Raw genomic sequence first — 16,314 nt, forward strand, 5'->3', positions numbered from 1 at the left:
GGGTAGCAAAATAATAATAATAATAATAATAATAATAACTTCCAATTCACTTCCAATTCTTCAACAAACACCATGCCAACAGTGAAGTGTGGTGGTGGCAGCATCAAGGGGAGACTTCTTGTTAACATTAAAGAATGGATGTTGAAAAATACAAGAAGATACTGCAGGTGTAACCAAGTTGATCTTATATAGTTAATGAAACGCACCACCTACTTACTACTTAATTGGAAAGAAATTTACTGACCAGTGGTGAAGTTAGTGTAGCGCCTCAGTAGGGGTGCAAATTTCATACCTCACAAAGATTCAGTGACACAGTACTCTAGAAAAAGACTTTTCACCACTACTTCATTTATATTTTTAATTCTTGGAGAAAATCACCACTCATTTGTTACCATAAGATAAGATAAGATAAGATAAGATAAGATAAGATAAGATAATCCTTTATTAGTCCCACAGTAGGGAAATTTTCAGTGTCACAGCAGAAAGGGATAGCAAGACACTCAGTTACAAAAATGTAGATAAATAATACACTATATACACAATATAAATAAGAATTTTAATAAAAAGCAATAACAATATTATTTACAGATTATTGCAAATGACTCTTAATTGCACATGGGGGGGGGGGGTATTGCACATATCAGCCTGAATCACAAAAAAGACTCACATTTTATCATCACATTAACAGAGTCTTGATCATTTTTATTTCTGGAGAAATCCAGCACTCTTTTACTCTAGCCTGAAAAAGTTTGAATGAAATATTAATGAAATATTAAATTAAATATTGAGTGTTACCAAAATTATTTATTATTGTAACAATTGTCAATACAGTCTGTAAATGTTTTTTTTTTGTATTTTATAAACTTTTATAAAGTTTAAAATGTATATTTTTATGGGACTTAAGGACTTTATGGGACTTTCACTTTTATTGCTTTTATAAATGTAATCATGGTCATTATAATATATATCGTTGCTGTCCAATGAAAAACATGTATCTTCATTTTTTGTTTTCTTCAATGTTTGAACCCTGTAGCTGCTCTAAACACTATGTCACTAGTTCTGGATGAATAAACAGATAGAAATGCTCCAAATTACTTGGAATAAACTCCTATTCTACATTAACTTCCATTCAAAGTTAAGAGCATTTTTGCCTTCTCCATTTTGGAGATATATGTTTTTCATTAGACAGAATTATTACAAGAATTTACAAAAAACTCTTTCATGTCAAAGTGAAAACAGACAGCTACAAAGTGATGTCAGAATGATTGCATTAAGATTCAACCCCTTTAAAGTGACTGAGCTAATTCAACAGAGGTCCAGGGATCCCTGAGTGCAGTGAATGTGTCTCAACTGATTGTAGTATAAAGGGACCTTGCTGGAAGCTTTAGTCACTGGTTAATCAGTATTTCTGAATACACATTACACCATAAAGACAAAAGGACATTCAACACAACACAAAAGTACGGGTCAGATGATGGATATCCAGATCACTAAACATCCTCTGGAGTTCAGTTAAAGCTAGCATTAGAAAATAAAGGAATATGGCATGTGTGAAAATCAGACTAGAGCAGGCCTTCCTCACAAACTGGAGGGGGTGAATATTTATGCAATCAATTGTTTTACATTATATATATTTCTTTAATTCACTTTACTTTTGTTTTCACTTTGGCATATTTTTGTAAATTCTTGTATAAAAAAGCCAAATGATATTGACTTCTGAACATATTGACTTCTGAACATATATTTTTTCCCTCGTTCCACTTATTGCAACATCCCCCTTTTTCTTTCATGAAATGTTGAATATGTGTGTTTTACACACTAGTAAAACCCATACAGTCGAACTCAGCAGTACAGCAAATGATAACTTGCTCTTACAGCCTTTAACACTGAGGCCAGGCAGTCAACCTTTATTTAGCATATAACTCAATACCCAAGAGAAGGTAGCCTAGGGGGAATGACTACATAGTTTGGTAGGAGGGGGTTGCAACTCAGAGGTTGCATTGCACACTATCCATTTGCCAAAAAATAAAATAAAATAAACCGCAAAGATAAATTTGATGAATTAATGTGGAATAACAAAAATTACTTAATGCTTAAATATTTTTTTCTATATTGTAGAAAACAACTACTATTTTGACCTTATTACATTTACATTTACATTTAAGGCATTTAGCAGACTCTCTTATCCAGAGCGACTTACAAAGTGCTTTGCTATTTACCCAAGAAAAACCTCAGCTAGTTAGAATAGACCAATAATTCAAAGATACCTCTAAGTTTAGACACTACTAAACACAATACAATAAGGCGACCATAGTACTCTATTCGCCCAATTACATGATACTAAGTAATCAAAATCTTCATTTTAAGATCACATAAGTGCATTTTGACAAACTGCTGCCAGACATTTATTAGTTTGAATGGGATTTGTCTGTAACACTTTTACAGCCTTGCAACAGTCAGCTAAACACCAGCAAAGCACCTTAAGAGATTCAAACTAGGGAACCTCCAAATGTCCCTCAAGGATCTTATACTTTTAACAGTGCAAGCTCAAACTCTACCATCTGCAGAGATCTACTCTTTGTGTTCACCTCACTCAGTGACCGGGAGACTCTTCTAATGATGCTACTAGACCAGATGTCGATACCAAAATATGAGCACACAACATGTCCACGCCTGGTGTGGCCATTTTCACCTGCTGTGTGAGGTGACAGGTGGTCAAAACCAGAGCACTGTTTTTACTTCCTTTTTTTGCACCTGTTCACACCACGTATTTATGGCAGTATACAGAAAGAGCTGTGTGCAATCTGTCTTTGCTTTGTGAGCAGCTGCTGTAGCCATGGAACGAGAGAATGAGGGAGCTGAATTAACTTTTACGTTCTAATGCTGATAATGTTGTTTGTGTGCACTTATTTCAGAAGTATTTAATTTCATATTTAATTGAATCATGGTTATTAAAGATCTTCAAGTTGCATTAAAATGTTAAAGAGGGTACTGGTCTATAGTCCTTTTAAATCTAGTATAAATCTACTATATATTGTAAATAAATATGTAAATTGTTGACCTGAAAGATACACTGCCCCCTGCTTCTCATTGAGAGAAAACACACAGCTAGTTCAGAGACCTTCCATGGCTGAAACATTACACTGGTATTTGAAGTTTAAATGAACTCGGTTCTGATCATACATCAAAGGCTATGTTAGTGTGTTAAGCTGGTAACTATTATTATTCTAAAACACTAATTCAATATTTTAGAAGATTTTTTTAGATACTATGTAATTCTTTTGAGATAGTAATTCATTATTTTGAGATACTGTCTCATTATTATGAGATAGCAAATCGTTATTTTGAGATAATGTATCATTATTCTGAAACACTAATTCAATATTTTAGATGTCATTGTTTTGAGATACTGTCTCATTATTTTAAAACACTATTTAAATGTTTTGAGAAGATAAGTCATTATTTTGAGATACTATACCATTTTTATGAGATAGTAAATCATTATTTTGAGATAATGTCTCATTATTCTGAAACACTAATTCAATATTTTATAAGTCATTATTTTGAGATAATAATTCATTATTTTGAGATAATAATTCATTATTTTGAGATACCGTCTCATTATTTTAAAACACTATTTCAATGTTTTGAGAAGATAAGTCATTATTTTGAGATACTATACCATTCTTATGAGATAGTAAATCATTATTCTGAGATACTGTCTCATTATTTGAGTACTGTCTTATTATTTTGAAAAATTAAGTGGTAAGATTGTAAATTATTGTCCCATTATTTGAGAAAGTCATTATTTTAAAACACCAATTCATTGTTTTTAGAAAGTCATTGTTTTAAGATGCTTTCTTGATGATCCTAGACAATTTTCCATTAAAAAACAAACAAACTAAATAATAATTTTCCTGTTATCATGGATGAGATACTTACACTTTTTTATTTTACGTACGTATTTTGAGATTTTGTATCATTACTTTGAGATGCTTTATTGTTATTATGATATTTCACAACAGTATGAGAAGATAAGTCATTATTTTGAGATGGTATGTCGTTATTTTGAGCTAGTAAATCAAATTCGAGATGTTGTATCATTATTTTAGAAAGTCATTATTTTGAGATACTCTTTTGATATTGAAAATAATTCTAAATAAGATGTTTTATTTTCATTTTGAGTTTTTTCACAGTATTTCGAGAAGCTCTCTCAGTAGTTTGAGATGCTTTCTTTTTATTTTGAAGACATTGTTTTATTATTTTCAGAAACTTTATCTTAGTTTGAAATAACACCTCATACTAATGAGATAATAAATCATGTATAATATAAACATATATATTATTTATAGTCACCGGCGTTCACGTAAAACCACACAAACCTCAAACGTGAGTGAACTGCAGGACATGGGCCCTTTAAACCCCATAGAGTAAACAGGGCAGGCGCCCCAGTGCAGCGTTCGAGCGCTCCTCAGAAGGCTGCATCCAAATGGTTACCCAGTAAATACGACTTCACTCTGACCGGTGCTCGCTGAAAGACACACCCACGACAGAAAAACCGAAACCACGGATGTCCGGAGAAACACACTCTGTATGTTCATTGCTACTTTAAGAAGCACATAGCTCGTGTAGAAGCACCACGAGTAATAAATGGTAGCTAGAAGTTTCCCAATTTCGTGCAGCACTTGAACGCGGCATTCCTGCTCAGCGGCGGCGGTCTGGAAACGCCTTGGTGGAAATGAAAACACGAGGGTGTGAGGAAGTCCAGTTTCGAGGGAAGTTCACGGAACACTGAAGTGTGTGAAATTACCTGCTGAATGTCTTACATGTGAGTTTCAGTCGAAGGCAGCTGTCGCTTCAACTCGACGAGGTAATGTATGCTCTACAGTCGTGTGCGCCAACTACGAGGCTGCTTATCCGCCAACGTGTTAGTCGAACTTGCTGGTCCACCTTAAATGAGACAGGTCTTCAGGCGCCTGTTCAGCGCTGCCCAGTATACTAATGCAACTGCGGGGCATTTAAGGTGGACTGGAGAAATTACAAAATATGCTTTATAAACTTTTTTTGTTTTAACTCGGACAGAAACTTAAAGTTTGGTAATTAAGTGATTAGTACCTGCTTAAATTCAGTGGCATTTGTTAAACCAGGCATTGAAAATGCAGTTATATATTGTAGCTATATACTGTATATACTGTCTTATGTATTTTTCCCCATGGACTCTTTATAATAACTCATTGAACTTCTGAATTTCTGGACATGATCTCAGTCATCATAATACTGTCTGTTGGCTAATATTGGCTAGAATATATATTATTATTTAAGTTTTGTTTATTAAAAAAGTGATTTATTTATGTTCCAATTCCAATATCTTAATATGCTATTAATAATTAACAGTGTATTGCTTTTAAAGAGTTGTAATAATATTATTATGCTGTTATATTAACATTATATCACTTAAATGACAATAATATCATATATTGCAATTTTTTCTGGAACAATAAATATTTATTATGGCAGGCCTAATTAGATGTGCCTAAATGTAAATGTGTATATATGTATATTTCATAGCTTATACAGTCATAGCTTATACAAAAAGGGATACGCAAACAAAACCAATCCTGGGAGATTTAAGTAATATAACTAAACACATCCAACTGAAAAATGTCTTTAAAATCATAGGGATGCAGTTTTCCTGCGAGGAAAAGTTAGAACACCCTGACATTTATTACTACTTAAAATGTCTAAAATTAGAATCAGCTGCAGGTGTTATTTTTTTGTTATTGTCAGCAATAATGGAAATCAGCCTGGAAATCAGTCTATATGTTTGGGCCGACAGTGCAGTATTGTATGCTAATGTGCATATATACTGTGTTTTAATGTGTTTATATATTGTGTATTTACTTACTGTGAGGGGCTATGCACCTAAGGCCTTCACCCACCTTCACACCTGTGTTTAAAAAGTGATTTTATTTGATTGATTTCATTTTATAAACTTTTAAGAGACCAAAAACATAAACTGTTTCTATGTTTCTTTCTATTGTATGCTGAATTGTATAATAACTGATCACTGTTTCATTCCCTCAGCATGTTCCTGTCCATCCTGCTACTCCTGCTTCAGCCAGCAGAGGGCGCCAACTCTTCACTGTCCTGCTATGATGACCAAGGCAATGCTGTTGACTGGTTGGTTGTCACAAATGTTTTTTGTCCTAAACGTTTATCCCCCAGATTGTCCCTCAAATAATCATGAATACAGGGTCTCGACTCCTCATTAAGTGCTTCTAACCCATCTTAGCTCACACACAGAAGCCTACAAGCTGCTGAATAAGCTGTGTCGTTAAAGGAAATGAGTCTCTGACCCAGTTCAGTCAATATCAGGACGTTTATTCAGGCAGATTTGTGTGAAATCCCTCTTCTCTGTTTAGGTTTTACCTTTACAAACTCCCCCGCCTGCACGAAGAGCCCCCAGAGCAGGGTCTGAAGTATCTTCTACTGGAGGAGAACAGTGAAGGATGGGTGGATGGCAGCGTGTTGGTGGGACAGAGCACAGGGGCTCTAGGGAGGACCGTTGGGCCGCTCTATGAGGTACCCTGTTCCTCTGTTAGTGCACAGCTTGCAGTAAGAGTTCCTGCTGCTCAACCTGCTCGGAATGACAATTCAGCAGCCTGTAATTGCTTTCAGTTCAGTTATTCTCCTATTCTAAATATGCTGACGTACAAACATCCCTCTCCCCTTCTTTGCAGAACTGAAATTTTGATTGAAGGCGTTGTTTTTGGCTCTCACTTGAAAGTAGTTTTGCTTATTCGACTGTCTGGTGTTTTTCAGCTGCACGCATGAGAGACAAATCAATCTCTGTTTCACAGCTACAGAAGCTGGTGGTTGACAGTTTCAGTTGCTGAAAAAGTTATGTTTGTTCTTAGGCTCCAACATCTCATTTTAGAATACACAAGTGCAGCATCGCCCCCTAATACTGCTCTATACTGCACTAAATGGGCGAAAGTTTGTGGACACCGGCTGATCTAGGGTTTCTTCCCAAATCAGGGGTATTAAGAAGGAATATTTTTAGTCTATAAGGAAGGCTTGCTGGGAGGATTTGATTGCGTTCTGGCAGAAGAGGGTTCATAGGGTTCACTCTGACCCATCCTATAGGTATTGGATGGTGCTCAATTACTCCAAAGAACCCACAGCACAGTGCTGGGGGAGCTTCATACCCTCCTTGGCTTACACTTGGCATTGGGCGTGGCGGCAAGCTTTATAGGAGAATCAGGGTTTGTTGCTCCTGGGCTCCCCCTACAGTTGGGAAGCGTAATTAACTTTTAACACCAAAGCACACTTTTAGCGCCCCCTCATGGACAGCTGAATAGGTACATTTGTTGACAAGCTAAGAGATGCAGAAGCAGCATGTGGACTGAGGCAGTAGAGTAATATTACAGGATTCTACATTAATTTGATTTGGGTTACGCAGCGTTGCGCAGTTCTGTCGAGAGGTTTCCTACAGCTCCACCAAAGTACCGTAGTGCAGTAGCAGTGTTCCAGCCCAGAGTGGTAATGACAAATGATGCCATTCTCACTATTACAGTACAGCATGATTCTGAAGCTGCTATTTTAAGATGAAAATGCTGTGTGGTGTTGCTTTAATCCAGCTGAGTTCACTTAAAAGAAAGGGTGTCCACAAACTTTGGGACATATAATGGCAAATGAAATCTAGAAAATGTCATGTTGGTTGATCAGGACTATGCTGTGTTTCAGGAAGGTGAACTTGGGTACATCCTGTATAATGATCAACCACCGGAAAAAGGCCGTTTGGAAAATGCACATAGGAGTGGAGGACACACCAAAGGTGAGTGGCGATACCAGGCACAGGGTTTCATGCTACAGACTTCTGACATTGCTGAAGCTGTATCTGCCTTTAAAGGTGAGGGGTGAGTTTGTGTCCAGTTGTATCACTTACATTCAGGATTCTTCAGCCTCATTTATATGCAGTCATCTCTCGACACCTGCTAAGGGAAGCTTGTGTTAAAACGTACTGTTCACACTTCTAAGTCCATGGAAACTAAGCTGCAGAAACAGTCAGTGTTTGGAAATCATCATGGTTGTGAATGCACCTACATATGACCGCCCAATCAGCCTGCAGGAGCTGCCCATTCAGGTTGAAGTAACGGATTGTTTTGGCTCGAGCTGCTTTTATTATACAGTGCTTGAAAAGCACTATTTAACACCATAGCAACCACCTAGCAACCGTTTGGGAAACCATAGCAACCAACTAGCACCACCCCACTATAGCAACCCCCTAGCAACCACCTGGCAACACCATAGCAATTGCCTGGAATCACCAAAGCAACCACTCGAAACACCATACCAACCACCTAGCAATCACCTGAGACTCCATAGCAACCATCTGTGACACCATAGCAACCACTTAGCACGCCCCTTAACATGTACTTGCCACATTTCAAGCACTGTGGTAGTTCCTAAAATCTAGTTTTTTTGTTTGTTTGTTTTTTGTGTTTTTTTGTTTGCAAGACACAACACTTTCATTTACAGACACCAGTCTTATTAATTTCCAATAATGTAAAACAATTAGTCTTTAATCATATACATACAGTCCAAATGTGCTGTTTGAAATTGATAGGAAATGTTGTTTAATCTGCTAGCTGAAAATTCTGAGGAAGTTTATTTGATGTAAATGTTAATGTCATTAGTAACCATAGCAACCAGCTCAAATTTAGCTTTCATCTGAAATAAATGAAATTGCTGTAGAACAGATTGCAAGTGGCAATCATCGGGGCCCAATCACTGTGTGCCACTGCAAAGCCAGTAGAGCCCAAATGATGGGCAGTGTTTCGCCGGCCCTGCGCAGGGCAGGGTTGAACCACTGGCCCCTGGTACTTCATTCTTCATTTGACCATTTATTTGTTATTCTCTGTGCAGGGGTTGTCATCTTTGATGGCACACAGGGCTTATGGTTGGTCCACAGCACTCCTCATTTCCCGCCTCCCAAGACTGAGGGCAAATTCTCGTACCCTGACACTGGCATCACTAATGGGCAAAACTTCATCTGCGTCACCTACCCCTTGGACCATTTTGAGACTATAGGTAAGAACTTGTTGGTTAAAAAAACACAAATATACTATATATATATATATGTGTACAATATGTGTACAATATACTTTTTCCTATCACAAATATTGATCAGATACTTTGTTTTGCACTGGTGCTAGAGGGCTAATGGAAGCGTATGATAACCAGCTAGCAATGTGCAATCAATGTAAAATCCTTCTTAGATATGCAGCATACTTTAGTCCATGTTAATAAATAACTGTCTGTCACATAGTGTCAGAAACCACGTAAGCAAGTCTGTTAGAGATTACTGAACGATTCAACAGGCATGCAATTTGCACAGTTCTAATTGGCAGGATATAAACTTCCATTGCGTGTTAGCTACTTTGTAGGAATTAAGAAAAATCTTGAAAATATGAATACATTTGAAGTATACATTAATAACATGCTTTGCTGTCAATTCTCAAAAGAATTGCTGTTTAATGAATGGTTGTCATGTAATGATTGGTGTCAGACAGTGTGTGGTGTAGTATTTAAACCCTGACTGCTACATAGCAGCGTTGTGCTATGACAGTTTTTCTAAAATTTCATTTAAAAAAATTGCAGTATATAGCCTTGCTAAAATTGAATCGTGACCCCAGTATCAACAATAAACAGCCCTACTTCTTTAGCCTTGTAGCTCCAATACATAACTTAAGAAGCAATCTACAGATAAGAAACATGTCTTTCCCGATCATCTAGGCAAAGGAAAATTGTATAAATTGGATTTTTTTTAGCTAAACTGTCACTTTAAAGACAAGCACACTTTAGAGACCAACTTTAAAACATCTCTCAAATATATCTTTATCTGAACATTAGGCCACTGTGCCGTCTGAACACATACGGGTGGACTAGTTGAGTGTGAAATTGATGCCGCTGCTTAAAATGCAAGCCACCTTTCGTTGGCTTTGTCTGTTTGTGACTAGAGCATCACGAGACAACACTCTATAGAAGCCTCCGCATTGATCACTTATGCTTTAAGAGCAAATCATGCAAAGGGTGCAGTTGCCATAGTTACGGCGAGAGTAATCCATCTATCTGGCACTGTAACCATAGTGACAGTGCCGTTCTCACCGAGCCGTAGGTTATGGCTTTCCCATCAGGTGAGTGTCATTATGCTGATGACACTTCACAGCTGCACTTCCTTTTGTTTGCTGTGACGGGCGGCTGTTGGGCTTTGTGTATGACTGCGGCAAGGACAGTACAGATGTGTCCACCTTACTGTTTGCAGCTAGTTCACAGCAACTTAACACTACAGATCCAGGAATGCGCAAAGGTCTTGAGCACCTGAGAATTCTGTTTAATCGTATATTAAATTATATTTAATAATTATTTTTAATAAAGAAGCTCTTTAATTGGGTAGTATTAAACGTGTTCATTTTCTCAGAAGCACGATAAAATTCGAAATATAAATACAAATACAAATAACTATAATACAGAAATGATTTCTTAGCCATTTCTAAACCGTCCTTAAGTACAGACACTATTATTTGTCATCATCATCCGCTATATTTGACTGATCAGTGCTTCATTAAGTTAGATCAGGATGGATCGACTGGTGGAATTAATCAAATCTGTGCTCAGGGACATCAAGAAGAAAACCTGGAGTATGCTTGGATGATCATGTAAATTTAGACAAGTGTTCATCATCTGCAGCGTTATCACAGTAAACCATATTATTTGGATCCAAATTCAGTGTCAAAGTACAACATAGAAGTGTGATAGTGCCGTATAGCAACCCAGAACCCTGCAGGTTACATTATCCCTGATGATAATACAGTATAACTACCACATAAAAACTAACTGAGCTGCATTCTAGTCTTTATTAATAATTTATAATGACAACGGTACGCCACAGAGGTGGCATGAACACTGTTAACATCCAACAGTTCTTCACATTTGTTTGGTTGGAAAACAAAATATTGCCTTTTTAACAAGCTTCTCCAGTTTATTCAGTTTATTCTGCACTTAAAGTTTCTTTGTTCATTTGCTTGAACCCCAGCCGTCTTTAATAAGTGCAGTGTTTTTAATTGTATACATTTCTGAACTAATGATGGAAGGATTAAAATGTACAAAAGACAGGCAGAAATAATTGCTAGTTCTGAAGAGAAGGGAGAAACTACATTAGCATGTATTGCTGAACATTTGATTTGGTGAACATTTGATTTGATGGTTTCAAATATAAAAGTAAAAACAAAATTAAGTGTATTAAGCAGAAATAAATAAGAGACATTGTATCTCCATTTTTGCCGTTTTATTATTATTCACTTTTTGACATAATGTCAGTTGTTGTGTTTTTTTTATTTATTTATATATATATTTTTTTGTTGATCAAATGCGCTAATGCCATTTAATCCACCTGTCCGTAGCTCCCCATAGCACTAGCAATGCTCCCGGCACTACAAGTCTAAGGATTGATGCACGTGCCCTCCAGTCAGCCATCAGTGCTTTTTCAACTGCTGCAGATGTGCAGGGCAGCTGACATGCTCAGAGGAAAGTGCCGGGTCCCCAGCTCCACTGCACCTGTGCCTGCCAACATCCCTTTAAGAGCACGTCATCCACCCTCCCGGAGAGAGCATGCCCAATTGTGCTCTCTCAGACTCCAGCTGCTGATGGCAAAGCGGCGGATTCGAATTCGCACCCCCCCTCAGGCCATAGTGGCAGTGCATTAGACTCCTGAGCCACATGGAGCCCTGGCAGCTGTTCAGACCAATAGAAATGCTCCAAGATGTAGAATCTTTTTACATTGACTGTCCTTCTTCTGTAAAGATGGTTTGGAGATACAAGGTTTATGTATGACATTGCTGGAAAGATAAGATATGCAGTATGAAGGGAGGTTGGAAAATGGTCATGAAAATTAAATACTGACTGTTTTCTGTTACATGAAACCACTCAAACTTTCTAAGTGGACTATAGGGAACAAAATTATAGACAAAACAACCAGCGGTACAAAGGTGATACATTTATATGTGTCGCACATAAAACTCCACCACGAATAACTGCAGAGCTCTGCTTTAAATATTCAAAGCAGCTCTGATAAAGTTCATCCATCTCCAGCTTCTGTGGAAAGCTCCATTTGCTTATTATTATATACACTGCTGATTAAGTGAATAATCGAGCGCTTTGAGCTCGTTATTAAAAGAGGCGATGTCTTTTCTGCAGGCGAGCAGCTGAAAATAAACCAGCCGCACATCTACGACTGTAACATCCCCGAGTCCGTGGCCTCGTCTGTGCCCACCATGGTGGAGCTGTGTAAACACAGCCAAGGCGGGCGGAACAGCTCCAGCGCCCCACCCGCTTCCTACTCATCGGCTAATCGGAGCGTCTCCCTGCTCTCGTTGGGTGGGAAGAAGTTCATCAGCTTTGCTAAAGGAGCTGCTTTTGACAATGGTAAGAGTTTGCTGTGAGGTAGCAAGAAGAGCATCACTCTGGCACCACCCACAGGCTCACTCTCATAATTACATAAGTCATTAGTTTTATAGTACTGAACCATTAAGGGCTAGAGTTCAAGGGTTTACTGGACAGCAAAGGCTTTTATGAATTTTAACTGTTTAAATCTGTTTGTCCCATTTTTTACAAAATCCAGTGAGGAAGAAGTTCATATTGTTATGGCTAAACAAGAGCACACAGTGTCACTGATACAGCGCATCACTTTTTTACACTTCAGACTATAATCATCTCACAGTTTTCACTGTAGCCAAGCCCATCAAGTGCTTTTCAGCTAAAACATAAAACACAGAAAATGTCAAACACTATATGGACAGAAGTATTGGGACACTTGCTCATTTCTTGTTTCGTCAGAAATTAAGGGTATTAAAAAAAGAGTTTATCCTGTTTTTGTTGGAGTAGCCATCTCTACTATTGCTACTATAAGTCTGTTTGACTGTCTGGATGTTGGATGATCACCACCCCACCTTATCCACAAGTCCCCAGCTTTACTCTCAGCAAGTAAAACACTTACTGTCCAGATAAATAGATTTACATCTAAGGTCCTCAGTCTTTTTCCTCAGTACTGTGTTATCACTGGCTGGTGTTGACCTGAACGTCTCTGTGTGATCCTGTTCAGACCTGTATCACTCGTGGGTGGCTCCTGTGCTGCAGGCGGACCTGTTAGTGCAGTTCTGGCGGCGCTCCACCGGCATCCTGGATTCCGACTGCTCCCCTGTCTACAAAGTCCTGAACGTTCACCAGCTCTCACCGGGCCAGAGGCTGACCTTTAAGGCCACGGAGGACCATTCAAAGTGGGCGGTGAGCGTGTCCAGTGACTGGGTGTGTGTGGGGGACATTAACCGGAACGAGGCGGAGGAGAAGAGGGGCGGGGGTACGATATGTCATCAGAACAGCGTGGTGTGGAAGGCGTATCGGACAGCGGCGCTGCAGTGTGACTCGTGTAGCGGGACGGTGGAGGAGTGTGAGTCGGGTCTGCTGTATTAACGAGTCATAGGCCAGAAGCAAAATCACTAAAACAGATTATTTAGGCTAACTGTATGAGGTAGTAGGTAGCACTACTACCCTTCACAAAGCAAACTGGGGTTTGAATTCCCTACTTGCGCAAACACCATGCTATACCATGTCTTAAATGTCTTCCTAATAACGCATGGCAAGTGTGCTAACCCAGTCGTAACTGGGCAATACAAATGCTATAAACCAGTTGTGACCCAGTCAATGCCAATGCAATATCTCAGTCAGTGCATGTGCAATGACTCTTTTTAACCCTGTGTAAATGTTATAAGCAGTCAGTGCAAATGCAATGACTGTTGTAACAGTATATTTAATAGCCCTTTTATAACCAGTCATTACGGGTCCAATTACCCAGTCTTAACTAGTTGTTGCAAGTGCAATAGCCCAGTCAGAATCTAGCTACTGCAGGTGCAAATGGTTATTTCTTTAAATGGCTCTAAATATGAAACAGGGTTCCACAGTTTCCACTGATTTCACTACTTGGGCAAGAGCCATGCTATACCATGTCTGAAGTATGATCTTAATAACTCAGTTATTGCAAGTGCACTAACCCAGTCGTAACTGGTTAATACAAAAGAAATAACCCAGTTGTAACCCAGTCAATGCTATTGCAACATCTCAGTCACTGCAAGTGCAAAAACATAGTAGTAACCAGTTGCAAGTGCAAATGCAATAACCCAGTTATAACCACTCTATGTAAATGCAATACCCCGGTTATAACCTGTAAATGTAATAACCCTGTCATAACCGAGTTCAACAGTCATTACATGTCCAATTACCGTAACTAATTGCACTATAGTGCAATAACCCAGTCAGAAACCCGTTAAAGCAGGAGCAAGGTGCTGTCATTTGCGTTTGTGCACTTGCGTGGGATGCATATCTGCCTTTAGTGAAAGAGAGGCTAAGTATTCACTGCATATGTAGAAATGATGTTCATAGCAGTCACTGTCGAGAAGGGCTATTGTCGGATCAGCTGTACGGTACACTGAGTGATGCACTTTGTCACAGACTCAGGTCTACATACTGAGCACATATACATATGCATTCATACTGAGACATTTTGGGATCAACACTTTAAAAGAATCTGAGTATTATTGATTTACTGGTTTTATTGCACTTTTAGGGTTCTGTTGTTTTGGGATCATATATGCTGTGTATGCTTATTAAGTCAAACACTGGAGCTTTATTATGATTTTGTAGATTTTTTAAAATGGTACTGTATGATTAAGTTTACGGATTTGTGTGAGTGGCCTGGTACATGTAATTAACAACCTTTCTATTTGGCTTATTTGCACATTAATATCCTTTAGCATCTTAAATGGTTGGGGAGAGCTGGGTTTTGGGGAATTGTAGCTGGGTGATTGTGGACTGGAGAGGCACTTTTGTCTTTTTTCATTAAATTCCTGTCAGATGAATGGAGAGACTGTCACTGAGCGTCCCCCAGGCTTTGAGGGTTGCATGCTTATGACAGAATGAAAGCTTTTCGCCTCACACTTACAGTATCTCTGTATCTCTGTATAAATGAATAATCCTCCACTCCTAGTGCACACCTTGCTGATACATCTCCCCAATAAGAACCCCCAGTTTTCTCCCCAGATTAGTCATTTTCATTTCAAACACATTAGCTTGAGCATTGTTTCTCAAGCCTGGTCCTGGAGGCACCCTGCCTTGCACATTTTAGTGCTTTCCCTGCTCCCAACACACCAGAGTCAACTAACCAGCCCTTAAACCAGTGTGTTAAAGCAGGGAGTCCACTAAAATGTGCAGGACAGGGGGGTAACCCACCCACCTAGAGAGAGCAAAGGCCAGCCAATTATGCTCTCAGGGGTCCTGGCCACGGATGACTGTTGCATTACCTGGGACCAAACCTGCAGTGTCCCAATGGTAGGGTCGGCGCTTAGACTGTTGCTCCACTCAGAGCCAGAGATACTATGTTTTGTGTTCTGTTTAAGACAATAAACATTCTTAAACGTTCAAAGTGTAGACATTTTTTGTTCTGTACATCACCACACTGGATTTGAATCCAAAAGAAAACAGGGATTTCTTATTTTAAACTAATAGTTTGGCACAAAAATACAGATAATCAGCCAAGGTATGTGTAGTGTCTGAAGTTTACTGAAGTAATGTAGCTACTAGCTAATTTTTTACAATTGTTCTATTATACTGATTTTGTATTGTAATATATTGTCTGATCAGCTACATTACACAGGGAACCATTTGTTTACAAGTTTGCACTTGAATCACTCTGGCCCTGTTCATACCTGGGATTATCATCTGTCTCAGTGATCTGATCTGATCACAAGTGGACGGACGTTTCCCTGACGTTTAGATCACGTTGACTGCTAATGCAGGTTCTAATCAATCAAGCAAGAAGATGAAGAAAGATGTGGCGTCCTTCGTATCTGCTGATGATGCGGTTGATGCAGTGTTGGTGCTTCATTGCTGTCAGGTAGGTTTTTGAGCTTACCCAGTCTATGTTATGTGGTCATACAGTATGCACCTCAAATCCCCAGATCACCTATGAATGTGGTTTAAGTGATGGGAACACAACACATCTCTTACAATTCACTAGAACCCGTTCACACCTGCACTTACTTGGCATTGTTCACTTATTATGGGATTGGGGTCTCAATACCAGAATTCTGACCACACAACACTATGGCAAAAAAAGTTAAGCCCAATAAACAGGCAGTAACCATAATTTTGTCACTGTCCAGGTACTGATTGACTTTACTGTGTAAAATGAGTTTTCCACAA

The 16,314-nt window shown here is 38.7% G+C and overlaps 1 protein-coding gene across 1 annotated transcript; it reads left to right on the forward strand.

The window, feature by feature from the left end:
- Positions 1–4,642: 4,642 nt before the first annotated feature.
- On the forward strand, positions 4,643–15,535 carry dnase2 (deoxyribonuclease II, lysosomal). Its single transcript, XM_072692354.1, has 7 exons — positions 4,643–4,870; positions 6,085–6,180; positions 6,423–6,582; positions 7,747–7,837; positions 8,929–9,093; positions 12,259–12,486; positions 13,163–15,535. The coding sequence occupies exons 2-7, from the start codon at positions 6,086–6,088 to the stop codon at positions 13,528–13,530; spliced, it is 1,107 nt and encodes a 368-aa protein (XP_072548455.1). The 5' UTR covers positions 4,643–4,870; position 6,085; the 3' UTR covers positions 13,531–15,535.
- The last annotated feature ends 779 nt before the right edge of the window (positions 15,536–16,314 follow it).

The sequence above is a fragment of the Salminus brasiliensis genome, chromosome 1 (assembly GCF_030463535.1).
Source record: "Salminus brasiliensis chromosome 1, fSalBra1.hap2, whole genome shotgun sequence".
NCBI lineage: Eukaryota > Metazoa > Chordata > Actinopteri > Characiformes > Bryconidae > Salminus > Salminus brasiliensis.